This window comes from Volvox carteri (assembly GCF_000143455.1).
Source record: "Volvox carteri f. nagariensis unplaced genomic scaffold VOLCAscaffold_80, whole genome shotgun sequence".
NCBI lineage: Eukaryota > Viridiplantae > Chlorophyta > Chlorophyceae > Chlamydomonadales > Volvocaceae > Volvox > Volvox carteri.
Window position 1 is genome coordinate 432,068 of NW_003307623.1, and position 27,506 is coordinate 459,573.

General features: G+C 50.6%; 4 protein-coding genes across 4 annotated transcripts in view; 1 reads left to right on the forward strand and 3 right to left on the reverse strand.

Annotated features, from left to right (window-relative positions):
- The window catches only part of VOLCADRAFT_119797 (uncharacterized protein), a gene marked incomplete at both ends in the record, with an annotated part of 6,897 nt that extends 6,787 nt beyond the window's left edge, over window positions 1-110 (forward strand). Inside the window, one exon of the mRNA XM_002957793.1 lies at window positions 68-110. Within this exon, the coding sequence (XP_002957839.1) occupies window positions 68-110 (43 nt within the window). The remainder of the gene's footprint in view (window positions 1-67) is intronic.
- Window positions 111-6,243: 6,133 nt separating this feature from the next.
- VOLCADRAFT_107837 (uncharacterized protein) lies at window positions 6,244-12,322 on the reverse strand. Its single transcript, XM_002957816.1, has 7 exons — window positions 12,148-12,322; window positions 11,482-11,663; window positions 10,377-10,609; window positions 9,835-9,907; window positions 8,495-8,695; window positions 7,828-8,024; window positions 6,244-6,806 (listed from the first exon to the last, which is right to left on the reverse strand). Exons 1-7 carry the CDS (start codon window positions 12,215-12,217, stop codon window positions 6,608-6,610), a joined length of 1,155 nt encoding a protein of 384 aa, XP_002957862.1. The 5' UTR covers window positions 12,218-12,322; the 3' UTR covers window positions 6,244-6,607.
- Window positions 12,323-14,480: 2,158 nt separating this feature from the next.
- On the reverse strand, window positions 14,481-15,102 carry VOLCADRAFT_98990 (uncharacterized protein; the record flags this gene model as incomplete). The annotated part of the gene is made up of 2 exons (XM_002957817.1): window positions 14,481-14,830; window positions 15,090-15,102. 2 exons carry the CDS (start codon window positions 15,100-15,102, stop codon window positions 14,481-14,483), a joined length of 363 nt encoding a protein of 120 aa, XP_002957863.1.
- A 285-nt stretch (window positions 15,103-15,387) lies between these two features.
- VOLCADRAFT_107838 (uncharacterized protein) lies at window positions 15,388-26,906 on the reverse strand (the record flags this gene model as incomplete). The annotated part of the gene is made up of 8 exons (XM_002957818.1): window positions 15,388-15,810; window positions 16,778-16,974; window positions 17,683-17,877; window positions 19,149-19,221; window positions 19,579-19,793; window positions 20,315-20,496; window positions 24,175-24,476; window positions 26,845-26,906. The coding sequence occupies 8 exons, from the start codon at window positions 26,904-26,906 to the stop codon at window positions 15,609-15,611; spliced, it is 1,428 nt and encodes a 475-aa protein (XP_002957864.1). The 3' UTR covers window positions 15,388-15,608.
- Window positions 26,907-27,506: the final 600 nt, after the last annotated feature.

A 27,506-nucleotide genomic window follows, 5' to 3' on the forward strand; every position in this document is an offset into this window, starting at 1 on the left:
GACACAGACACACAGACACAGACACAGACACTTACATACATATATGACCTACCTTTCCACCCTTCAGGTCTGCCTTGATGATTTTGCCGGGAAATCCTTCTTCACCATAGAAGTAGGTGCTGCCACTGTGGATGCATGCATGCATGTATGCAAGCCATGCACAGCAGTGAGCAAGTGCCGTACAACATTAGCTCCGCGATCACTTTTAACACAGCCTGGGTAATCACCAAGCAGGCGGCAGCAGGCGATGATGTGACGCGGTATATGTGCATGCATGGTGCATGGTGGTAGTGTTTGCACTGGAGGATGTATGAATGATGCAACTCGCTATGCTGTCTACTTGCTCAACCATGCATGCATGCGTAAGCATCCAACGATCCAATATTAGGTAGCCATATACCAGGTAGACAGTACCACGAAGCACGCTGGCGTTTCCGAAACACACCGAGTCGGAGCTGTTCGTTTGGCGGCTGGGGTGGCACCCCGGTGGACACGTCGTCTATCCAGCCCTACGTACAACTCCATCATCACGCTAAGCCAGTAGCCCATCGATCACCAACAAATATGTCTTCGGGACGGTCCCTACCTAATGTACGAGAGCGTCGTCTATAGGTGATTGAAATGTTTACTGACGAACAACTTCCCGTTTGTCAAGAACTTACTTGGACTTTCTTATCGAGAAAATTGTTTTATAGTCCCTTGGATTGGCGGCGTAGTACTCAATATTTGGGTTGAAAGTATAATCGTCGAAGCGGTTTGGGACCAGCTTGTTAAGGGTGAGGGCCGTCTGTCCATCCGCGCAGTGCTGCAACAGAACAGTCCACAGGTATCGGCCTTTGTAATCTCCTGGAGTGGACCAGCTGTCCCAACTGTACCATTCATCCACGTTATATACCTGCGGTTGAGACGATAAGCATACACACAGTGTTTTCGTATACAAACACATAGTACACACATATATGTGTATATATATACACATCCACATACAGGATCGATCTCATCACGAAGCTAGCAATAGGGGGAACATAGCTGGCAACCACGCTAATGATCAAGGGCGCCCTTCATGTGTGTAGCCGGCTACACACATGAACCTACCCCAAAACCCTGAATCGCCTTTAGTGGTCGTTTTAATAATACTTGGTCCCCAGCACCCTGTTCGATGGTCAATACTAGAAGTATTGTGCAAGGGATTCCCTTTGGCTGTGTGTTCCCTTTGGTTGTGTGTTCTAGTTTGCGTTGTACAGTGTCCTTAGCCCCTTGGCTCCTACGTGCATGTAGAGATTGAGTGCATGTGGGCCAGGTAGGTGGTACCCTTCATCGATAGCTGCACAGTTATGGGCTAGCTGCAGAACTTCTTAGGGTGACACGTACAACCCTGGTGTAAGAGGTCCATGCATATTTGCTCCGAGAAACCACATACACATGCATATTCAGTTGGCATGCAGCCTGAAAAGCAGGCATAGGCGCCAGAGATAGACGCCCGAGAAAATGCCGCCTAGCCAAGTAGGGTAGATGCTCCGTCGGAGATAGCTCTATACATTTCTTCTATAGCTCTGCTGTCATTCGGCCATGAGGGCGGCTGCATGTCGCATATATGTACACATGTCTAGATAGCAGCGAGGGGCCTCACTGCCGTGTGGCCCCTGTGGCACCGTAATGGGGGCTCGATAGACCGCCTGTCTATCTGTACCTTGCTTCACCACAATTCATCTTGCAATCTTATTAGCTGGGGCACATGCATGCATGCATGCATGCATGAAACCCAAGTAACCTACACCCAACTCAGACAGCTGCAGGCAGATAGCTAGAGTGCATCACCACACACCTCGCTGGACGGCAGGAAGCAGGTTATCATGGTGTTGGGATCCTTGAGCACGCCAAGCAGCCCCGTGTAGTTGAATACACCCAGCATGGGACGCAGCTCGGGAGTTGCGGACATCAGGTCGTACAGGGTCTTGTAGACGGTCACATTGCTGGGGGCAGCGGTTAGGCTCCTTGCAGCATCACCTGTACATATGTACACCCACACAAGGTATAACAGAACAAGGAAACAACCTTTTGCTGCTTGATGCAGTGTAAGCTTCACTGTCACGCTCAGTCCTGGCGGGAGGCTGGCCACCTCGGAGGCAGGACCTCGTGGGCAATAATGTCGGGATATCCGCTTCACTAGCTACTTCCTCCCCGCAATCCCTTGACGAAAAGCAAAGATAGTTATCACGGAGTGGCGGTGGGTACAGCCAAGCGGCGGGCAGGATTCGAGCAAGCAAGGGAGCTTGTTGTGGTGCGTGCAGTTAGCTCACGAGAGCAGAGGTTCGCTAGTAGTGGGGGCCTATCTGCTGCTAAGAAATTGTCGCTGCGTCCTAGCTATGCCCTTCGTAACGAGGCAAAGCACAACAAAGCAAAACCAATTTCGTAACACTACCGGTACTCAGGCCAACGAATGCCGGCCAGTAATGCAGCCAATAATGCCCGACCGGCACACCTCACTTACAAGGTATGCTCCACACTTGGACAAACACGACGGCTACAATAAAAAGAGTTGAGATTTTGCCTTTTTGCATGGCAGGTGCGCTTCAGATTAGATGAAGGTTGGCAATAACAGCAGCAGCACGCAAATATTACGCAGCGTCGGACACACTTCCATCAAACAATACTGTCTATCTTCTGTCTCTTCACAAAAGATCCTTCCTGCTATCCTGCACCATTCAACTTCCCTGAAGGACAGTGCGGCGCGGCGCCTGCAGTACCTAGTCGAGGTCAGATTGCTGCAGACTCTGAGCAGCAGTAACCGCTTCGTGGCAGGTGCGGGCAGTTGGGTTGCTTAACAGACAGCGGAAGCAAAACAGATAGGGAAGGCAGGTTATAGCGGCTGTCTAAGGCGTGGACAGACACGCTGATGAACTCAATCACTACTTCGATGTGCCAGTTCTGCTGCTGTCTTTCCTAGCTATGCCTGCGCCCAGACGTTCACGAGCAGGTAAGTCTTCAGGACCCAAGCTTCGTTTGAGATAATTTATCAAGATTATGATAGCTCGGCTTTGCCATTTCCTTCTGAGAAAGGAGCCCTGCGAACATGCATCGATATATCCGTCTCGTCTCCGTTGGCAGCGGCCCACCCGCCCCAGCAACGCACACGCTCTCCAGTAATTATTTTATAGAATCTAACCCCGTACGTAATAAGTAGTGTATGTAGCTTAGCTTCAAGACCAGAAGGCGGTCAAGGAGGATGCCGGATGGACAATCGAAAGGGAATTTTCCGCAAAAGTTCCGTATCGCAAACTAGGTCAAGATATGCAGAGCCACACATGTTGCATACATACATAGACAGGGCCAGAATGAAAGCTTGCAGTGTGAAGTAACTAGCCTCTGAAAAGCCACTCGAAATGCTGTTCGAGCACTTTGCTTGTAATTGTAGTTAATACATGTGATGTACAGTACCAGCCACTACATTCCTCCCCCTTTGTAGAGATCCGTCCCGGGGCCTTACTGCGTCATACACCAGCCTGTGCCTACCATCGCCTACCCTTGGGCTGTGGGTAAGTAGTTCACGTCACATCATGTAAGGACGTTAGGCCCATTGGCCGCTCGTCCGAATCGAGTATTCTCTAACTAACGCCAAAGGCGTTTGTTGTACGATAGGCCTTATGGCACTAGCGTTCAACTCAGTTAAAATACTGATCTTACCTTAAAACGGTATCCTTCATTATCACCAAATTGTAGACTTCTAACTTCCTGAATAAGTTAGCAAATGTCGCGGCACCCTATAGGGACCTAGCTTCGTTACAGTTTGGTATCGAGACCTAAAACTCCTGCGACCTCAAACGGCCCTCGCTTCCGCTGATTCTCCAACAATTTCTGTTAGAAACTCTAACCGCGTGGACAGCGACGACAGCGGGCGGAGCAACCGTAATGGCGGGACGTCCACCCGCACTCTTGAATTGGAGGTAACACGCCTCAAAACGGCGAGACATGCTTACAATCGTGAGGTTCAAATGTTTAACCTCGCTCGCAAGGCGCATCCAGATTATAAGTTGCCCACCGATTTGAAGTTGTTGATCAATCGCACGCTGCGGGACACGTGGTGGTCTTGTCCGCTGATCTTTACTGTTGTGCATCTGTACAGGGTGCTGCGGAGATGCAGACTGGAAAGGGTGCCCCAAGCGGCGAGACGGTTCCTGAGCAGAGTAAAAACTGTAAGCATCCGGTGCTGGTGCTGGTGCTGTCTTACGGTTCTTACTCTGTTGGGGCTGCCCCCAATCTGGGCCAGTCGCTGCTTGGTTGCCAAGGCCCACATAAACTGCTCGAATTCTGTAGCCTTGGCATCAAATGCTGCGATGTTGAGCTTGGGTGGCACTTTACTCCCATCATCCAGCTGGCACTCCTTGCTGTAGTGGGTCTTGATCACCTTTAGCTTTGATCAGAAGTCTGCCGCTGTCGGCCTGGCCTTCCAGTACTCACTGTAGAGGATTTGGAAGGCATCCAGCAGGGCCGTGGGGGGAGAAGTGGCCAGCACCTGCACTGCGGCAGTAAGCTCCACCTGGACTGCTGCAGCAGTGGATGTGATGAGCTCCACCGTTAGGCTGACCATGCACCCTCCTCTGCCCCACCACTGCTGCATCACATGGAAGGCAATGAAGTGGTCACCAAACACCAGGCCAATGCTCTCATCCTCAGGGCTGAGCTCCCACTGAGTGCCATCTAGGCTGTCACCCGCAGGGCCTGTGGGGAGTAGCTGGGTGTAGTCCACAAAATCCACATCCTGATAGCATGTGGTGCTGTCCAGTTACATCCAGCAGAGGTCAGCCTTCAGGTGCTCCAGCTCGATGTTTAGGTGGCCGATGAACAGGTGCCGGCTCTGGCAGAGCTTGATGAAGAAGTTGGTGTGCTGCAGCATGGGTAGTAGGGTGTGCATGGCCAGGTACAGGCAGGCGTCCACCATCTGGGTGAAGATGAACTGCTCTTCCGCCTCCTATATGTACAGCAGCAGGGCACCATACAACATACTGCAGCGGCAGCAACAGGCTCAGCCACCTGCAGGGCGGCAGAAACAAACAGTAAGGTTATAAAGCTGAGAATCTAAACATAAAAGAGCCTTTGCCCCACACACTGGCTAACTGATTATGAATAAAATCTCGTCATCCTGAAGCTTGCAGCCCTCATGTTTACCTGCCATATATCCTCGGCTTTGTGCAGAGCAAGGCCTGCCCCCCCCATCCCAGCCTTATATCAATGCACAGCAGGATCTGGCTCCAGCCCTCCATGATGTAGACTTGAATGCAGAGCCAGGACCTCTTGTCAATGCCCATGGACTCATCCAGGCTCACAGATACAAAGCAGTTGGCGGCGACCAGCCTGTGGATTTCATCCTTGAGCACCGCATCCAGGGCCTCAGCAAGCTGACAGTGCTTATCACAGTAGTGTGGCATGTCAGCACCTGGAACAGGTCCTTAGAGCCGACATAGTCGAGGATGGGGCGCCTGTGATCAAGCATGAAGAAGAGCTGCTGCAGCTGCTGCACAACTCCCCTCTCAGACTTGCTGAGTGCTCTGGACAAAAGGTTTTTGACTGTCTGCACTGTCAGCTGGTCCTGCTCGTGTGGAAGGGCCCACACTTCGTGGTTGCACATGGCTTCTTGGTGTATTTTGGAGAGCTCGTGGCTTTTTAGCATGGCCTGCCTGGCATCCATTGTGACATCCCAGGAGCAGGGACCGCACCGGACACAGCCTCCACATCCAGCACAACACACTCAGCCCATTCAAACAAAGCTGTCCAGTGCACCTGGAAGCAATGCACTCCCTCATTCCCCCGCCAGCTCCCATTGCTTTGGCCTTTCAGCACACACTGTGTTTGCTGGCACTTCACCTGCTTTTGAATCACCAGCAGTGCATGCTGTGAAGCACCTGCCCTTGAAGGTGGCAGTGGTGCCATGGTGACATCTTGGGGTGGTGGCCCTTCCTTGTCAGAATCAAGCTGTTCAGCATCTGAGTCTCTGATTGCTGCAGTTGTGTGTGGCTGCTTTACCGGGGGATCTCAACTTCATTCAAATCAAGGAGGCCCGACTGCTGTGTCTTCAGGAACTGCGGCATGCCTATCCTTATCTTCTGTATTATCTAATTCTTCTTCTAAAGTGTTTGAGGCTTTGTGTCTGCAGAGTTTCTGAGCCGTTTGCTTTGGTCAAGAATGGGCATTCATAGTGCTAGCTAGGTTCCAGAGACACCGTCTCTTCAACAGGTTATGAGCAGTGGAGTGAGCAACACCAAAATTGAAGTAGTAGTGCTGCTGCAGCAGTGCAGCCGAACCAACAGCAGCTGATCATGACCAGCCCCTAAACCTCTTGATCACTTCCAAGGTTACAACTGCTACTCAATCGAGCGGCTTCCCTGGAAGCACCATCATGCCCAAGACTGTAGACGGTGTGGACCTCCATTTAGGCACCTATACTTGCCTAGCTAACCAAACCGACAAAATGCATCCGTGAACCAGCTGACCCTGCGTGACCCAGCAGTAATGAACAACTGCATGTAGACAGCAGCTTACAAAGGTGCCAGCTGGACAAGGGACTCTGCTATGCATATGCATGCATGCATAGCATATAAATACATATATATCAGAGCTTGGCCTTTGCGAGCTTCTTGAGCTCCGTGATGCTGACTGGCAGCAAGACCTTGTCCACAAGGTGCCCCACGAAATTGGGCGGATCAAATGCATCGTTGCCGCCAATATTGTAGTCACTGAGTACGGCTTTCACGTACTTGTTTGACAGGATGACCATCTTGGCAGGACCCGAGCTCGGGCGCTTGGGAAAGCTGCAGTGGGGATAGGAGGGCAAACCACATGCAGTAAGACACATATACATATGTACATACAAGTTACATGTTCCGCACACAAGTGCGGGTGTGTCCATAAAAGCCGGGGGGCCATGGATGTTGTATTGGTACTGATGCAGGTACAGGGGAGGTCATCTTCATTCTCCCTCATCAGCTTCAGGGTGAAGCGCCTCAGCACGACGTGGCTGGCCTCCCAAATTTCCGAGAGGTACCTGGCCAATGCCAGGGGTGGTGCCTCAGTCATAATGGTGCGCATGCTGCGCCCCTTAAAAACTAGGTCAGCATCATACTTAGTCTGTATGCTCTTGTAAGCGGGACATCCTTCAAAAACATGCAACTCATCTTCAACCGCTCAACAGTCACAAAGCCTGCTGGTAAGCGCGGTGCACTCACACCCATTAGGCCTTTAAACCTCTAACTCCCAACAGCCGAACCGAAAACGCATGAGCACATGATGAAGTTGCTGGGCAGCAGTCGCCCATGCAACCAGGGTTCCTGTCAAAGCGTCCAAGTGCACGCTGCTTCCTGGCTTGCAGGAGACACCTCTATGGAGAGATTGTGGTGTGCGTGTGTTGCGACATTCCCCAAGCCCTGTATTTGTATGAACTGAACTATAACTCATCAGGGGGGTCTGGGGAGGGTGTAGCCCCTCCCAGCACCTTACAGATTCAAAATACTTTTATTCCCGCGACTAAAAACCTATTCCTCCGTTTGGACTGGAGAATTGACGGGCAAAAATGAAAAATAAAACACTGAAGAGTACTCACGCGAGACGCTAGGTGAAGCTCATCCATTCTTACAGTGCTTGGCCATTACCATGGTATGTCGGGTACTTTAGACCACCGCCATTCTCCATCGCTTGCTTTTCATGCACACTTCTACCTACCTTAACCCATCGCGTACTTACATCATTGTATGTCTATTATCAACCCTTGCTGCACATGGCCGTGTGACGCCAAATGCCTGTCCGGACCATTCCCTGCTGCCCATAGCCACTCACATGGTTAGGTCTGCGGTGGCATTCAGCGGTCCGGCCATTGTCTCGAGCCTGATGGGGGCTCCATAGTTGATGAATGACCCCGTGTACAGTGCTGATCCGTTAATGATGTGGGCCTTGGTTAGCAGGTCTACCAGGCGAGTGTTGGACAACAGTGCGGTCTTGGTGATACCGAGCTGGCTGAGGAGCGACGCGAAAGCCTGTGTGTGTATGTGTGCAAAACCATCTCCATTATCTGTGTTGTTTGTGAGCAGGTATGTATGTAGGCGTGTTTGGGAGACCATTAACTGACGCAGCCACAGTGCATGCATAAGGGTGGGAACCTATGGTACAGTACATGCATTCCCACAGAAATCACTTACATAGCCTGGTCTGGAGGCTGAATTGGAGTCACTACAGCGATTTGCGGTTTAAGGTCATAAGATCGATTCCAGGGACTCCAGGGATCGGCCCAGGTCACTATGGGGACCGTGAGACTAAATTCAGCGATTGTTAGGGCCATGCATTCATGGATAGATGCAGGCCACCGGCAGGGAGGGTGGAGGGGAGGGGTGGCATGCAATAGAAATATGGTTACTTCTTGGTTGCATTCGCCGACCACGCGGCTAGAAGGTACAGTTTGAAAGAAGGCACACTGCTGGTCCCCTTGGGACAGGCCTGTCCCTCTCACGCTGTCAGAAGGTGCGAAGATGGTGAGTTGGGTTGTTCGCCCCTCGGGCTCCGCCAGCAGGAGGGGGGCAAGTGTGCTTGCAGAGAAGACCTCGGAGGCAGTTGGCCCAAAATCCGATACAAAGGCGATTACGTTTTCATAGGCATATCCAGGTTCCATGGAGGGATATTGGTTACCGTTGTCAATTACATGAATGATGCTCTGCAGTCAACAGCGGTAAGTTCAAAATCAGTAGTAGCAGCAGCAGAAATCGGAAATGAAGTAGATAAAGATATAAGATTGATATAATGACGGATCCGGAGTGCGTGGAAGCAGCCAGCGGCAGCAACATATATAATGTGTGAAACAGGGGGGTGTATCTTCGCCCGTGGCAGCTACCCTGCGAAACCCTGCCTTCCCCGGTATTTCGGGGCACCCTCATCCAGTCACCCTAGTCAACTTCTCAGTGGATCGCTCAGGTTCCGCACCTACCACCAGCATCCAACGGAATCTGCCGGGTCGACAGCGGCCGAACTCCATTCCTGGTCGGCTCGCAGGTTAACTTTATCCCAGGTCACCACCGTCCATCAACTAGGGGCGCAATGCCTTCCACCATCGGAAGGTCTTTGACCCGAACGATAATCGATCCCGGGATCTGCCGGGGGCAATGGTCGCGCCTTGCAAGTGGTGCCAAACCCTGTATTTGTGTGTGCATGTCCGGGTGCCTGCCCCACATGTAGCATGACTTATCATGCGTACATTTCCAATTAAATGTACATAGTGGTTGGCATTAAGGTAGCTTTTTAGCGTGTTGTATCTATCCACATGCACATGCAATCCCGATGGCAAATAAACATTACGGCACACACATTGTCTATAAATACGTGCTGAAGTGCTCTGTCAATATCTTTGAGGTCTTTTCAGCTGCCGAACCCCTAAACCCCTAAACCCCTAGCTGCAGCTACAACACACGGTGAAGCGAACTTGGATATCTTTTGAGCGGGAATTAAATAATCACCTTACGGTGCTGAGCTCAAATGAGCTACGGTACACAATCCCATCACAGTCACAGTCACAGTCACAGTCACAGTCACAGTCACAGTCACAGTCACAGTCACAGTCACAGTCACAGTCACAGTCACAGTCACAGTCACAGTCACAGTCACAGTCACAGTCACAGTCACAGTCACAGTCACAGTCACAGTCACAGTCACAGTCACAGTCACAGACACAGACACAGACACAGACACAGACACAGTCACAGACACAGACACAGACACAGACACAGACACAGACACAGACACTGACACTGACACTGACACTGACACTGACACTGACACTTACATACATATATGACCTACCTTTCCACCCTTCAGGTCTGCCTTGATGATTTTGCCGGGTAATCCTTCTTCACCATAGAAGTAGGTGCTGCCACTGTGGATAACAAAATGCATGTGTGCAAGCCATGCACAGCAGTGAGCAAGTGCCGTACAACATTAGCTCCGCGATCACTTTTAACACAGCCTGGGTAATCACCAAGCAAGCGGCAGCAGGCGATGATGTGACGCGGTAGATGTGCATGCATGGTGCATGGTGGTAGTGTTTGCACTGGAGGATGTATGAATGATGCAACTCGCTATGCTGTCTACTTACTCAACCATGCATGCATGCGTAAGCGTCCAACGATTCAATATTAGGTAGCCATATACCAGGTAAACGGCACCCCGGTGGACTCGTCGTCTATCCAGCCGTACATACAACTCCATCATCATGCTAAGCCAGTAGCCCATCGATCACCAACAAATATGTCTTCGGGACGGTCCCTACCTAATGTACGAGAGCGTCGTCTACAGGTGATCGAAATTTGTACTGATGGACAACTTACCGTTCGTCAAGAACTTACTTGGACTTTCTTATCGAGAAAATTGTTTTATAGGTCTTTGGAAAGGCGGCATAGTACTCAATATCTGGGTTGAAAGTATAATCGTCGAAGCGGTTTGGGACCAGCTTGTTAAGGGTGAGGGCCGTCTGTCCATCCGCGCAGTGCTGCAACAGAACAGTCCACAGGTATCGGCCTTTGTAATCTCCTGGAGTGAACCAGCTGTCCCAACTGTACCATTCATCCACGTTATATACCTGCGGTTGAGACGATAAGCATACACACAGTGTTTTCCTATACAAACACATAGTACACACATATACACATCTACATACAGGATCGATCTCATCACGAAGCTAGCAATAGGGGGAACATAGCTGGCAACCACGCTAATGATCAAGGGCCACACGAACCTACCCCAAAACCCTGAATCGTCCTTAGTGGTCGTTTCAATAATACTTGGTCCCCAGCACCCTGTTCGATGGTCAATACTAGAAGTATTGTGCAAGGGATTCCCTTTGGCTGTTGTGTGTCCGATTTTGCGTTGTACAGTGTCCTTAGTCCCTTGGCTCTTACACACGTGCACATGCAGATCGAGTGCATGTGGGCCAGGAAGGTGGCACCCTTCATCGATAGCTGCGCAGTTATGGGCTAGCTGCAGAACTTCTTGTGGTGACATGTACAACCCTGCTGTAAGAGGTCTATGCATATTTGCTCCGAGAAACCACATACACATGCATATTCAGTTGGCATGCAGCCTGAAAAGCAGGCATAGGCGCCTGAGATAGACGCCCGAGAAAATGCCGCCTAGCCAAGTAGGGTAGATGCTCCGTCGGAGATAACTCTATACAATTCTTCTATAGCTCTGCTGTCATTCGGCCATGAGGGCGGCTGCATGTCGCATATATGTACACATGTCTAGATAGCAGCGAGGGGCCTCACTGCCGTGTGGCCCCTGTGGCACCGTAATGGGGCCTCGATAGACCGCCTGTCTATCTGTACCTTGCTTCACCACAATTCATCTTGCAATCTTATTAGCTGGGGCACATGAATGCATGCATGAAACCCAAGTAACCTATGTCCAACTCAGATAGCTGCAGGCAGATAGCTAGAGTGCATCACCACACACCTCGCTGGACGGCAGGAAGCAGGTTATCATGGTGTTGGGATCCTTGAGCACGCCAAGCAGCCCCGTGTAGTTGAATACACCCAGCATGGGACGCAGCTCGGGAGTTGCGGACATCAGGTCGTACAGGGTCTTGTAGACGGTCACATTGCTGGGGGCAGCGGTTAGGCTCCTTGCAGCATCACCTGTACGTATGTACACCCACACAAGGTATAACAGAACAAGGAAGCAACCTTTTGCTGCTTGATGCAGCGTAAGCTTCACTGTCACACTCAGTCCTGGCGGGAGGCCGGCCACCTCGGAGGCAGGACCTCGTGGGCAATAATGTCGGGATATCCGCTTCACTAGCTACTTCCTCCCCGCAATCCCTTGGCGAAAAGCAAAGATAGTTATCACGGAGTGGCGGTGGGTACAGCTAAGCGGCGGGCAGGATTCGAGCAAGCAAGGGAGCTTGTTGTGGTGCGTGCAGTTAGCTCACGAGAGCAGAGGTTCGCTAGTAGTGGGGGCCTATCTGCTGCTAAGAAATTGTCGCTGCGTCCTAGCTATGCCCTTCGTAACGAGGCAAAGCACAACAAAGCAAAACCAATTTCGTAACACTACCGGTACTCAGGCCAACGAATGCCGGCCAGTAATGCAGCCAATAATGCCCGACCGGCACACCTCACTTACAAGGTATGCTCCACACTTGGACAAACACGACGGCTACAATAAAAAGAGTTGAGATTTTGCCTTTTTGCATGGCAGGTGCGCTTCAGATTAGATGAAGGTTGGCAATAACAGCAGCAGCACGCAAATATTACGCAGCGTCGGACACACTTCCATCAAACGATACTGTCTATCTTCTGTCTCTTCACAAAAGATCCTTCCTGCTATCCTGCACCATTCAACTTCCCTGAAGGACAGTGCGGCGCGGCGCCTGCAGTACCTAGTCGAGGTCAGATTGCTGCAGACTCTGAGCAGCAGTAACCGCTTCGTGGCAGGTGCGGGCAGTTGGGTTGCTTAACAGACAGCGGAAGCAAAACAGATAGGGAAGGCAGGTTATAGCGGCTGTCTAAGGCGTGGACAGACACGCTGATGAACTCAATCACTACTTCGATGTGCCAGTTCTGCTGCTGTCTTTCCTAGCTATGCTTGCGCCCAGACGTTCACGAGCAGGTAAGTCTTCAGGACCCAAGCTTCGTTTGAGATAATTTATCAAGATTATGATAGCTCGGCTTTGCCATTTCCTTCTGAGAAAGGAGCCCTGCGAACATGCATCGATATATCCGTCTCGTCTCCGTTGGCAGCGGCCCACCCGCCCCAGCAACGCACACGCTCTCCAGTAATTATTTTATAGAATCTAACCCCGTACGTAATAAGTAGTGTATGTAGCTTAGCTTTAAGACCAGAAGGCGGTCAAGGAGGATGCCGGATGGACAATCCAAAGGGAATTTTCAGCAAAAGTTCCGTATCCCAAACTAGGGAATTCCCAAATAGTAAATGCTCCAGACCATGTACCAAGTGTTGAACCTCCGCACTAGTTAAGCTCCTCCTGATGCTGAGTAGCTATTCCGCATAGCAGGATTGCGGAGAGCTACTCAGCAGGTATCAGAAGCATACCTATTGCGGATTTCAATATTATAGGATTTTAATTGATGCGCTGACCCATAGACACCAGGTTGCAAGAACGCGCGGTGCGCTCGTTCCGCAAAAACGTCTAACATCACCAAACGCCGCTAGCATACGTTCAAGGACCTGGTTGTACCCCAGAACATGAAGTAACGGGAAATCTAGCTTAGAGGGCAAGATAGCACACCACGTCTCTCGAAAGGCACTCCCGAGCATGAACTTTCCCGAAGTTTTGCAGGTAATCAATCCAACAGCGCAAATAGAGGCATAGATATCGCTGTGGGTTTCTACCTAACATGCAGGAATGTTTTACAAACTGCGCGCGCTGCGGACACGCCAATCGCATTGTACAGACGTACGGTGGGCCGTACACCAACCACCAGATCGAAATCACGCTTATGTTCGGCATAGGGTTCCATACGTTTTCCGTTCAATTTTCTCCAAAAAGCGTCTATTTGTTCTTTTCTTTATGAAGACATGAAGGCCTTGTTTCCGTAGTCCGCATAGTAGTAGCTAGAACAGTTCTCAATAAGAGCTCTCAATAATTCAACTTCTATTTGTCCCTATGAATATGTCCCTGAGAACAATACAAGTTGAATCACTGAGCTCTTCGGGGCTTGAAGGAATGCGAGACCACTGACATGACAAACGCGACTTTGTTCGGCTCGATTTCTTCTTGTTCGTTATCCCTAGTAAGTCACTGGTATTGTGAGATAAAGGCTGTTGTGTTGGATTTGCGAGATGCGTGCTGGGGAAGAAGGTGGTTGGTCCGCTCCAGGGAGGCTTCATGTCTCAGCCGGCAGGTTTGCAGATCAAATTGTAAAAGCACCTGGCATCGGGAAGCAGGCCTGAACGAAACTCTCGTCTTGTTTCTAATAATCTTAGACGACAAAAGTTTCTGGAACTAGGAGCTGCACTGTTGCCAGGGCCAGGCGGCCAGAGGGACATTTAGGCTACTGACCCGGGGTCAGTGACCCCCCCGACAATTAGCCTTCCGGCACCCTCGGGCACGCAAGCGTCTCCCAGGCTTCTGTGTTCGTCAGTCCATGGTAGGCTGGTGAGGTAGAGCATGCATTCTTACAGGGCCACACACATCGTGTGGCATTGGGTTTTGCATGATGATGTTTCTGCTTATGGTTTTCCTGTTTCCCGGACAATTTACCGTGATGACTTCTCTGCTGGCCAAGCCCAAGGGCAAGCGTGAGCATATGTGCGTAGGGTTGTGCCGGCATTAGAACATTAGAACTAATATTAGAAAAAATATAATTAGAATCTAATAAGAATTTTAGAAGACCCCGTTTAGAACGTATTAGAACATCCTAATGTCGTACGGACATTAAAACGGCCGGAAAGCCGTAGCTTTAAGGCGCATCAGCGGTTCTACTGCGTGCATTTTACACGAAAATGTCAGATAGAGGTGCGGGGCCATCAAAGCCACCCCTTCCTCCCGGGAAGGCGGAAGCATCAGTCGTCGTGGCAAGCTTCTTTCGACCGGGAAGCGTGATACCCACAGCGGCGCACGCGGTGACGAGGTAGTGGTTTTCGATAAGGTGAAGGGCGGTGTTGGTGGTGTAGAAGAAGAGCGCCAGGTTTTTCAGAAACACGCCGATTTGTATAGTGTTGGCGAGAAAGGAGCGGATGGAGCCGCCATCCGCAGAGCGCGAGCGCTTCAGACCAGACGTGTCGGACTCGGACACCGGAAAGCTGCAACGCTTCTGCGGCGTTTGATGCAGCCCTCTCATGCCTCTTGAGGTGTACAGGCGCAGTCACGGTTGGGTTTTTGGCGCCAAGCAGGGCGCCGCAGGTGAGGCACTTCAGCTTAACGACGCCGTCGAGCAGCAGAACGTTGAAAGAAGTCCAATAAGCTGCAAGACCCTTCTTCTTTGCGGAGGTCAGAGCTTCTGCATACGCTTTTGCATCAAGTTCCTTGTTGCCATACTTGTACATTGGCCCTGATGCTTCCGCCTTCCCGGGAGGAAGGGGTGGCTTTGATGGCCCCGCACCTCTATCTGACATTTTCGTGTAAAATGCACGCAGTAGAACCGCTGATGCGCCTTAAAGCTACGGCTTTCCGGCCGTTTTAATGTCCGTACGACATTAGGATGTTCTAATGCGTTCTAAACGGGGTCTTCTAAAATTCTTATTAGATTCTAATTATATTTTTTCTAATATTAGTTCTAATGTTCTAATGCCGGCACAACCCTAGGTATACCCGGAGGCGGCTGATCATGAGGATGTTCACCCGAGGGGGGTAGGTATGTAAGAAGGGTTTAGCTCCCTTGGCATCTCCCTGAGTACTCTTTGCCTGGTTTTATTACACCCTGTGATCTTAGCCATGTGCGTGCATCTCCATCTGACCATATCAGCAAGAGCAGTAGCTGTGGTTACTATAGGCCAGCTGGCCACTGAAAAGGCCTCTTGAGATGCTGGTTGAGTGCTGGTCGAGTGGTCGAATGCATATTTGTAGTTGATATGTGTGCTGTACTGTGTAACAGCTACTACATCAGGCCTGATGGTCAGTCCTAGGGCATGGCCTTTGCGAGCTTTTTGAGCTCAGTGATGCTGACTGGCAGCAACACCTTGTCCACAAAGTGCCCCACGAAATTGGGTGATTCTCCGAAACGGTCGTTGCCGCCAAAATCGTAGTCACTGACTATGGCTTTCACATACTGATTGGACAGGATGACCCCCTTGGCAGGACCCGAGCTCGGGCGCTTGGGAAAGCTGCAGTGGGGATAGGAGGGCAAACCACATGCAGTACACATATACATATACATACAGGGGCTACAGAGAAGCAGAGGGAGGTGAAGAGCACTGAATATTGATGTAGTGCAGGTGGGTTGCCTGCAGGCATCCATACACAGCTGTGCATGGATGAAGTATGGACAACATGATGCATACTACTACCTATTACCAAGCAAAGAGGAAAAGCAAGCAGCATGCAGGTAGGTTTACTTCCTAGGCGCACACCTGCAGGTAGCTTGGAGCCACACATGTAGCATACATACATAGACAGGGGCAGAATGAAAGCTTGCAGTGTGACTACGTAGTAACTGGCCTCTGAAAAGCCACTCAAAATGCTGGCCAAGCACTTTGCTTGTATTTGTAGTTGATACATGTGCTGTACTGTCTACCAGCTACTATACATTCCTCCCCCTTTGAAGGGATCCGTCTCTGGGCCTTACCATCGCCTACCCTTGGGCTGTGGGTAAGTAGTTCACGTCGCATCATGATCATGTGCCACTCACACATTTGCTTAGCAGTCTTTAGGTTTCCTTATATATGTTCAGTTTGTGGCACTTACATAATACTAACTACTTAACCATCAAAACATACATATACACTACTTTATAGCTATATAGAACATAAAAGAACTCTACAGCTGCAGGTGAGTAGGAATCCAGCCAGACAGTTGTTTTGTGGTGGCGTGCGGGGTCTTGAGAGCTCATCACATGAGCAATACCCAAATCGTGGAAGGGGGCTTAAAAGTAATGGTCAGTGACAAAAGCATGCATTTGCTGACTAGTGTATGTTAGATATGCATATCTAACATATGCATGTTCGGCCGCCGCCATTCTCCATCTCTTGCTTTTCATGCACACTTCTACCTAACCCATCACATACCTACATATCATTACTATCAACGCTTGCTGCAGATGCGCTTCCTCAAACACATGTTCCCACCACTCACATGGTTAGGTCTGCGGTGGCATTGAGGGGTCCAGCCATTGTGTTGAGCCTGATGGGGGCTCCATAGTTGATGAATGACCCCGTGAACAGCGCTGACCCGTTAATGATGTGGGCCTTGGTTAGCAGGTCTACCAGGCGAGTGTTGGACAACAGAGCGGCCTTGGTGATACCGAGCTGGCTGAGTAGAGAAGTAAAAGCCTGTGCATGTATGTGTACAGCAGAAACGTTTTCCGTGTATGATGTGTGAAACAGGGGGTATATCTTCGCCCATGGCAGCTACCCTGCAAAACCCTGCCTTCCCCGGTATTTCGGGCCACCCTCATCCAGTGACCCTAATCAACTTCTCGAAAACTGAGATCTCAGTGGATCGCTCAGGTTCCACACCCACCACCGGCATCCAACGGAATTTGTTGGATCAACGGCAGCTCAACTCCATATCTGGTCAGCTCGCAGGTCAACTTTATCCCAGGTCACCACCATCCATCGAATAGGGACACTCTCCCATGGTGGAAGGATCTTCACCCTTAACCGGTCTTGATCCCGGGGGTGTGTATGTATGCATGTATGTGGAATGCTCAATATTCGCTCCTTCACAATCTACATTAAGCAACATCGTTTGTACAATTTTAGGTCGTCTATACATTAGAAACTGGTATAATAAAATGGACGGTCTCTATCTAACATATAATAACATATAACAGGGCACTATCCATAGACAATCACATATTTTACACTGACATGCATAAATAAGAATATTGATCATAAGATTGTTATCATTAAGCCATGCAGCATGCAGGGTTCCGTGGTGGAAAGCAGCAATATGATAATTACTGCTTGGTCGATCTCACAGTACTGCTGGAAGGTGCAGTTATTAGGAGGTGCACTGCTGGTCCGTTCCTCTCTTACATTATCGTGAGGTGCGAAGATGGTGATGTCGGTTCCCCGTGCAGGGTCCACCAGGAAGGAGCGGAGAGAGCTTGCAGAGAAGACCTCATAGGCAATTGTTCTAAACATTTCAACGAACTCCAGTGCTGTTTCGAAGTAATCTGGAGGTGCTATGGTGGGGTACTGGCCGCCATTGTCGATCAAATGAATGATGCTCTGCAGTTAACAACAGCAGTTCCGACCTAACATTTTAGTAGTTAGCAATGAGTTGTTGGAGCAGCAACATACAGAAGCAGCGAGTGAAGCAAGGAAGATGGCTCATGCAGTGGCCCCATGGGGCCACTTAGTCTTATCTTAGTACGAGTCCTATGTACTATCTTAATACTACTAACCCCTTGCTCCTTTTATATGAAGTACATAATTATGTACTTCATAGCTACTTAGGACCACAATTGAAATGGATATCAGAATCCTAGGATATGCCCAGGCCTGTGATATGCCCAATATGCCCATGATACAACAGTTAATGCACGGCAGTAAGTATTGTTATAAACTGCCATAGCAATAATGTGAAGCAAATCCGAGAGATGTCATGCAAACATGCAAGGAACCCTGCCTTATATGTACCCATAAAAAATATGGACATGCATCCACGAGCTAGCCACTGACTAATGGATTGAAGGGGCTTGACTTTATGGATTGCTTGGTAGACACCCTTTTCACCGAATGAAACATTGGTACTTATGAAGTCTGAGCGGTGCATAACAATGCAGGCGGCTGGCAGAGGTTAAGGCCTGACTTCTGCTCCCGGAGGGTCTGGGTTTAAGTCCGCCTGCTGACCTCTTGGGTGTTTGAGAGTCGGTGAAATGGGAGGTGGGCCCCCATCTTAAGTGTAACCAGGGAATCGGGATAGGTTTAAGTGGTTACCCATGTGGGTATGTATAATGGGAGGTGGGTAACCTTACCACGGTGTAGGGGTAACCCCTTACCAATGGGTAACAAAGGTGTTGGTGTAAGACACTACTGAGGGTTAACAGCGAGGTAACCCATGTTTACCCATTGGGAGCCGTATGCTGGTGTCAATGGGTTGTAGGATGTTCCTGTCTCACCTGCCTACATGTGCATGCACAGCTGTCTCATCCGTCTATGTGAGCACATATGTCTTCTCGCCTGTCTATGTACACGTACATGTGCATAGACAGGCGAGACAGTGTACATGTACACATGTAACACCAGGCAAAGAGTACTCATGGAGATGCAAAGAGAGCTGAACCCTTCTTACATCACATATTTGCATGCATGCCTCTCTATACACTTCCATCCATGCTTGTCTCGCATGTCTACACATACAAACACACATGTCCACCAATCACTTGTGAATGCACAGTTGTAAGGATTGCCTCACCAAGGAAATGATACCAGCATGTCTTTTGAACATGAACCAAACCTCCATGCAGCACTGGGTTACACATACATGTATGACCTACCTTTCCACCCTTCAGGTCTGCCTTGATGATTTTGCCGGGTTCTCCTTGCTCGCCATAAAAGTAGGTGCTTCCACTGGGGGTAACAAGGTGCATGTATGCAATTCATGCATAGTGAGCAACCGGAAAACAAAAGCTCGATGATCACTGTAAGCAGTATCAGCAATCCTTGTGTAAGTAAACGTTTTGGTCATCTATAGATGATACCCTGGTATAACAAATTGGACGGTCCAGATGTGATATATCAGCTGGTACCTGCACGGCGCGACTAATGTTAATAGCTATTAAAGTTTTGATCATCTATAGATGATCAAAACTTTACTGACGCCCCACCCTGCCTACACACAAAACGAGCAAAGTCCACCAAGGGAGTTCATCACCCACATAACTAGCAAGCTGCAGCTCGCCAACAAACCATTTGCTAGGAACGCACTTGATCTTTGATATCACGAAAGTTGTTTGCCACGTTTGAGGAAGGGCCGCGTAGTACGTAATATCTGAGTCATAATTCGGGGGCAGCTTGTTGAGGGTGAGGGCCTTCTGTCCATCAACACAGTGCTGCAGAAGTAGACCCCACACGAAGCGGCCTTTCTGATCTCCGGGATTGGTCCAGGTTTCCCAAGAGTACCATTCATTCATGTCGTATACCTGTGATGAACCCATAATGAGCGTGCACAGAGCAATACAAACATACATACATAGGATCAATCCCAGGGACGAAGTAAAGAGAGAAACACATTGCAAAGTGAAGCGTGTGGCAACAGGCCTAGGTTTTTAACACCAGGCTAAGAGTACTCAGGGGGATGCCCTTCTCACATAGGTAGACGACTCGAGTACTGGATAACGGACAAAATTAAGGTAAGCAGCAGCAGGACTGCTTGCATACACACCGTAAATGCACGAGCCTGATGACGTGGGGGCTTCTACGACAGCTACACTGGGGTGTGTAGGGTAACTCTCTTTTTAGTATCCACTACGATATCATGTAGAGGCTCCATTTTGTGCAGCTTGCTTATTACTCACGCGCCTGTCTATCCGCACCATGCTTCACCACAATTCATCTTGCAATCTTATTAGCTGGGGCACATGAATGCATCCATGAAACCCGAAGTAACCTATGTCCAACTCAGACAGCTGCAGGCAGATAGCTAGAGTGCATCACCACACACCTCGCTGGACGGCAGGAAGCAGGTTATCATGGTGTTGGGATCCTTGAGCACGCCAAGCAGCCCCGTGTAGTTGAATACACCCAGCATGGCACGCAGCTCGGGAGTTGCGGACATCAGGTCGTACAGGGTCTTGTAGACGGTTACATTGCTGGGGGCAGCGGTTAGGCTCCTTGCAGCATCACCTGTACGTATGTACACCCACACAAGGCATAACAGAACAAGGAAGCAACCTTCTAAAAGGATGGTTCAATGTTACACTTTCCATGAGGACATGCAAGTACCGCTGCCAGCCGCCGGCCAAGCAGCATCAGTAACATGTTTCATCCTGTATACAAGGTGTCCTAGTGTAATAGGTACAGACGTTCCCTACCTGCCCAACATACAAGATATATACAGGATATACATTTTGCAGAGGGAGGAGCAGGCAGGCAGTTACCCCACAAGGGGTCTCGAGGTGGCCATTGGGGCAGAGGGGGTGTCTAGGGGTTTCCCGCGGGGTCCGCAGATTCCGACCCTGTAATAACGGGCCCCTAGACCCCGCGGGGTAGCGACCCGATCACAACAGCCGACAGCCCTCAAGCATCGCGGTCATAGCCAGGAGCAGGTGCTATTAAGCAAGCCAGAGAGCAGTATTGGTGCAGTATTTTAATAGTAGTCTTGCTTGTTAGGAACGAATCTGCACCTAGCTAGGGGCCAATGGGCCCCCCTAGGCACCCACCCTTTCGGGCTATCCCGCTTTGTCCTAGCTAACTGCCGATCCAATAATGCTACAATAATTGTATAAGCGAAGACCAACTAGCTTACTTCATATCCTTGCAATAAGCTTAGGTAGCGATATTAGGCCATCCAATATCGGCAAACATAAAATGCCCGATACGTTTCACTTACAGCGTATGCTCCACGCTTGGATACACACGAAGGCTGCTATAGAAAGACTTAGGAGGCTGCCTTTCCTCATGGCCGTCGCAGAACCAATGCAACCAAAGATTAGAAACGGTAATCAGACTTTCTTGGAAATAATGCGCCTGAATGATGAAATTTGCATCTTATGGAAATACCGATATCAAAGTCCCTGAAAGTTTAATGATATGTAGTACAATGCGGTTGCTCCATACAGGATTGCTGTGCGGTACAGGGGCAGTTGGAAGTAAAAGCTTCACGGCAGGTGCGTCCGCGCGGGCGAGCCCCGGCTTGCCTAAGCAATCCTTTCGTGTGACAGCTCCCGATTACTCCCTAAAATGAATTGGTCTATGTTTTATGCAGCGTGGTCAGCAGATGTGCTCTGTGAGGGTCTTTCCATTGGGCAGCGGCTAGGTAATTTCCTTCATTTCTATAGAAATGTTAAGAAATTTCCTTCATTTCCTTAATTTCACTTTCCACTGTACACAACTTTTATCAGACGTACGAATTGTAAGGAATTGCTCACTTTAAAGCTACGTTAGCCCTCGAGCACATTAGTATTACTGCCCAGCACGTTTCCGCTCGCATTCCTTGACTCCCCCTAGACAATTTCCCCATGGGCATCGTCGGCCAGCGCGCAGGGTTGTGCTGAGACGCGACCTGGTTAAGGCCTCCATACGACATTTGCAAATGGTGCAACTCGTGGTGATAGTCCGGGAAAGCGGGGTGGTGAACCGACTCGAGGTTGACATGGCCATGCTGCACGCGAAGCTGTCTCATACGAGCCTCGTCATTCATATGAGTTCCAAGGTACTCAACAGGAGTTCCTTGGAAGGACATTGACGAGGAAATGGCACTCGCGAGTGGCGATCGCCAGTTTTGCGTAGCAGGCGTCTGTCGCTTCCTAGCGCCGCGACTGCGCACCAAATATATGCCTATTCAGCTGACATCAATGTGAAGAGTATATGCGAGGTCAAATTTTTAATTCATGGTCGGGAGCATGTACCAGCTAAGAATTTCTTAGCGAGGGTTATGGAAAAGTTACGGAAATTTCCCTTTCCATTGGCCGTCCGGCAACTTCTTGCACGGGGCCCTTCGCGCTGCAAAAATTGTTAAGATATAGGCGAGTGGAACTGTGTAGGTAAAGCCAACCTTAACCGTTACAGGTATCACAGAACAAGTTTTCAGTCAAAACATCATCTCCTTTATACCAAACATTCCATCTTATCTGTCGTACAGCCGTTAGTGTTCTGGCCGGAAGTCAACACTCCCCCTCGGACGGAACACTCGGGCTAATCCAACTCAACGAACACCCAGCCCTTCTCGAAACTGCACGAACTTCCCTTCCGGTAACGGCTTCGTGAGGATATCCGCTACCATGCTGGTAGTGGGACAATACTCAAACTTCACCTGCCCCATAGATACCCTCTCACGCACAAAATGATGAATCACATCGATGTGCTTCGCACGTTCCGAAACAATTGGATTCTTTATCAGACTTAATGCTCCCTGGTTGTCACCCCAGATGCGCATCACGTCGATCTCACACCCAAACTCGGGCAGAAGTTTCCTCAGCCAGAGCGCTTCGCGAGTAGCTAGGGACGCCGCCATATACTCGGCCTCCACAGTCGATGCTGCTACAGTCGGTTGCAACCGACTCTTCCAGCTGACGGCTCCACCGCCAAGGATAAAGGCATATCCAGTTGTCGAACGGCGGTTGTCTCGGTCCACTGCCCAGTCCGCATCGGCATAACCCTCAATTGCCTTGCTGTCCCTGGCAAAACATAAACCGAAACTCGCAGTCCCCTTCAGATATCTCAGGATATCCTTAGCAGCCTCCCAGTGAGCCTTCGCCGGCTCAGACATATACCGCGCCAACTTAAACACAGCATGCGCGATATCAGGACGCGTGCACACTGCCAGATACATCAAACCACCAATTAACTCTCGGTAGCGCGTTGCATCCAACAATACCTGATCGATATCACTAGTACGGTTCAAAACTAGACTTGGCGTCATAGGAACCGACTTAGGAACTGCATCCTCCATCCCGAACTTGGCCAACAATTCGGCCGTATACCGCTGCTGCGAGATTTTGACCTCGCCTAGCTCCTTGCTCCGACTGATCTCCATACCCAAAAAGAACGACACCTCCCCCAAATCACGGAGGTCAAACTCAGCCTTCAACTCTTGCTTTATACGGGCTATTTCCTCGCTTTTGTTGCTCGCGACTAGCAAGTCGTCTACGTGAGCGTATAGCCACACCACAAATGACTGCTCTTCCAGCGTAAAGAAGCTGGGATCCGCATCAGAAACCTTGAAACCAATAGCCTCCAGCGTTTCCCGCAGCTTCTGGTGCCAAGCTCTGCCTGCCTGGCGTAAACCATACAACGCTTTCCGCAACAGACACTTCATACCTGCGCCACCCGTTTCAAAACCAGGCGGTTGGTCACAATAAATCACCTCCTCCAGCGTCCCGTTGAGGAACGCAGTGCGCACATCTAGGTGGTGTACCTCAAATCCTTCAGCCGCAGCCTTCGCCAGGAATGTACGCAACGTCACCTGATTGCTACCAGGCGCGAATACCTCATTGAAGTCAACACCTTCCTTCTGCTTATAGGCCTTTGCTACCAACCGGGCTTTGTATCGTTCCACTTGTCCGTCTACACCCCGCTTCACGTCGTACACCCACTTCACCGGAATCGGTTTCACCCCAGGCGGCGGTACCTTCAGCTCCCACGTATCTAATGCGTGGATAGATCCGATTTCTTCGGCCATCGCCTCCTGCCATTTGTCCCGTTCCGGAGAGGCCATCGCTTCCTCGTAGGTGCTCGGGATTTTGACGTCCGATACGTTAACAGCAAGGTTGAGTCGCTGGGGCGGATGACGGTCACGTTGGGGGTAACGATGTTGTGTAGAGGCAGCTGCACCAGCCTTATCCTCCCCCTCAGCTGCCTTACCGACAGCTTTAGGTTTCCCCTTAGTGGTCCCGCTGGTAGTCTTAGGCTTCCCTTTGGCGGAATCGGCTGCACCGCCGGTAGCCGTGGGTTCCTCCTCAGGTGCCTCAGGTACTGCGCCAACTACCATAGGCTCCCCCTCATTCAACTCAGCTGAATCTCCAATCGCCGCGTTCCCCTGACTATCCTCTACGGCCTCACTCGGACTAAACTGCTCCCCCTGCCGGGGAGGGGCTGCAGTCTTGCAACTACTGCTAGCCACATCGTCCTCATCGTCACTATCGCTTCCGCTGCCGCTGCTTTCGCTATCATCCGCAGGCAGCGTGCGGGACGTTGGCGTTTCCTCAAAAAGCACGCTCCTGCTCACTACGATACGCTTAGACCCGTCTAATAAAATCCGGTATCCTTTGCAGTTGCGTTCGTAGCCCACCAACACACCCTTCTGGCTCGTGGCATCGAGCTTATTGCGGTGCCTCCTCTCGACATGCACCCACGCAGTACACCCAAACACGCGCAAATCAGAGACATCTGGCTTCACACGGTGGAAAACTTCAAAGGGCGTTATCTGCTTGCCCGACACAGGCGAACAATTATGCAGGGCACATGCAGTGGTAATAGCTTCGGCCCATAGTTCATGCGGCAATCCTGAGTCTTGCAACATCGCGCGGGTCTTCTCCAGGAGTGTGCGGTTCAGCCTCTCAGCGCGGCCATTTTGCTCAGGAGTGTACGGCACGGACGTGTCATGCTGGACCCCCTTACCCTTAAGGTACTGTCCTAGAGCCTTATTCAAATACTCCCCACCGCGATCCGACTGAACTGCTAGCAGCTTCTTGCCCGATTGGGTCTCTAACAGCTGCAATACTTCCTGGGCCGCTTCCGGAACTTCTCCCTTCGTCCCTACACAGCGCACCACTGCAAAACTCGAATGCTCATCCAGAAATGTGGCGACATACCTTGACCCGCCCATAGACGGAACAGGCATCTCACACACATCCATATGCACTCGCTGCAAAACACGGTTTGCTGCATTCCCAGACGGAGGAAAAGACGCGCGGGTATGCTTGGCCTTCACACACGGCTCACAGATACTCTTTTCCTTCACCTTCTCCCGGACATCAGCCGCGCTCAGGCCCATACCAGTGACCATTTCATCAGACACGAGCTTCTCTAAATTACCGTACCCTATGTGTCCGAATCGACGATGCCAAAGCCCCGCAGATTCAGACAAGACCGCCAGGGTTTGAACACACTCCCCCTGGCCCAATCGGGTCGCCTTTAGGTAGTAATGGGTGCCCACCCGCACACACGGGATTTGCTCCCCGTACTCCCACTCCAGGCTTGCGTATTTCCTTATCCGCGGGCCTCGGCTGACAAGACGTTTCGGCTGCCTAATCACAGCAACCGGCCCACGAAAATCCACGTGGTAACCCTTCAGACCTAGTTCGCCTACCGAAATCAGCTTGTGACCTAATCCCGGCGCATGATACACATTCTTTAGGGTAATCTTAATCTTGCCTTTCTCTCCCTCTGCTTCTAACAGGACGGTACCCACTCCAACCGTCTTGCAAATCGCACCCGCCACACCTTCTAGGACTATGCCGTCCGTGAGCGGTACGTACTCGCTGAAGTCGGACCGGTCGTCCGTAACATGGACGGCCGCGGCCGAGTCCACTTTCCAAGCCAGCTTGGCGAGCGACTTCTCAGCTGTTGCCTGGATTTCCTTGGCTTCGGAGGTGGTGGAGGTGGTTAGGGCCATTACCAGCTGCTTGCTGCGTCGGTTGTTGCCCCTGTTGTTGCCTCTTGTGACGAGCGGGCACTGAGACTTGATATGCCCCAGGACACCACATTTATGGCACTTATGGGTTGCGTAGGGGTTGATGGAAACATCAGGCCCGCCAGAGCTGGTACTCGCCCCGACGTTGACATTTCCCTGGCCTTTACCAGCTCCACTACGGTAGTCGCCACCGAAGCCACGGTGGCCTACCCCACTGCTCCGGTTGCTAAACGCCAGGGCCTCGGCCTGGGCCCACTCTGCGTTGTTGTCACCTTGCATCCGCTCCGCCAGGAGTAGAGCGGCCTTGATTTCCGAAAGCTTCATGTCACTTGGCGGCTTGGCAGCAAAAAGCGTCTGCTGCATTTGGAATTTCTTATGCAAACCACCCAAGATAGCCAGGGCGAATTGGCAGTCGTCGGTCTTCGAGCCCACTGCAACCATTTGCTCGCGCAGATCCTCTGCTTCCTCGAAGTAATCAACAACGGACTGGCCTGTCCGTTGCTTCAGGTTGCTAAATTTCTGCTTTATGAACAAAATGTTCGCTCCGATCTCAGACACGCATTCGGCGCGGATCGCATCCCACGCTGCGGCAGAGTCGGCTGCTTGATCGATCAGCCTGTGAAAACGGGGCACCGTATATTTCACCAGCTGCGATTTTGCCTTCATGGACTTGTCGGCGACGGCGCTCGGCAGGTCTGCTGCCTCGTCCCACAAGTCCTTGCCGGCCAAACAGTACTTCATGGCCGTCCGCCAGCGAAAATAGTTGGCGTAGCTATCTAATCGCTCTACATCATTGTCTAACATACACACATTCCTTTACATACTTATATTACCAGTTGATGCAAGAAATCCCAAGAAAGGAGATGCGGCTGACCCGGCCGGCCCTAAGGAAAACTTACGAAAATATACGACCAGCCAATGGAAAGACCCTCTGTGGCTCGGCTTCTTTGCTCCCAGGCATAGAAGTTTGGTAGCGCCTGTAATAAAAACGAAAATAATCAGAGTAGCTCTGTTTTTGCAAAGGATGCCCGTGCACGGCGGCATGCAACCGCCTCGAAATCAGCCAGCCGGGTAGTTTTTGTACCTTTGACGGTTGGTGGAAATAATGACACTGGAGCGCATTCTCGCGAAGCCAGCAACATAGTTAGGATAAACGAATAAAGTTGACCCATGCCCTGGCCCTGGCTCTTCGTTGCCTTATTCCTATCTCCATACTGCGGTTGCTTGATGCTACCACTGCGCCGCTCCCCTGCTTCGTGTCCCAAATCGAAAGCGTGGCTATCCGCCGCTAACCCCGCCATGGGAGTTTTTCGTAGGTCTGGGTTAAGGAACGAATTATGATAAGTACAACGTGATTGTCGACTTAATACATCCGTGGTGGCGAATTTAACCAGATTTAACACTCGACGGCCACTGAGTAGTTCACATTTTCCACCAAATCTGCGCCTATAGAGTAGGACGGATGTTCGCATACAACCTCAGTGTAGTAATCTAATTGTAATCGGCGAAAAGCTCCTATACGGCCGTACAACGCTCGCTAATCCCGGCAGCCGTAACCTTC

What these genes read in the sequence shown, in the direction of transcription:
- VOLCADRAFT_107837 (XM_002957816.1), bottom strand. Translation starts at nt 12,217, where the DNA reads ATGCAAAAAGGCAAAATCTCAACTCTTTTTATTGTAGCCGTCGTGTTT. An exon ending in CCAAGTGTGGAGCATACCTT is followed by an intron (nt 11,664 to 12,147) that starts GTAAGTGAGGTG and finishes ACATACGTACAG; the next exon opens with GTGATGCTGCAAGGAGCCTA. An exon ending in CAGACCTGAAGGGTGGAAAG is followed by an intron (nt 8,696 to 9,834) that starts GTAGGTCATATA and finishes TGTTGACTGCAG; the next exon opens with AGCATCATTCATGTAATTGA.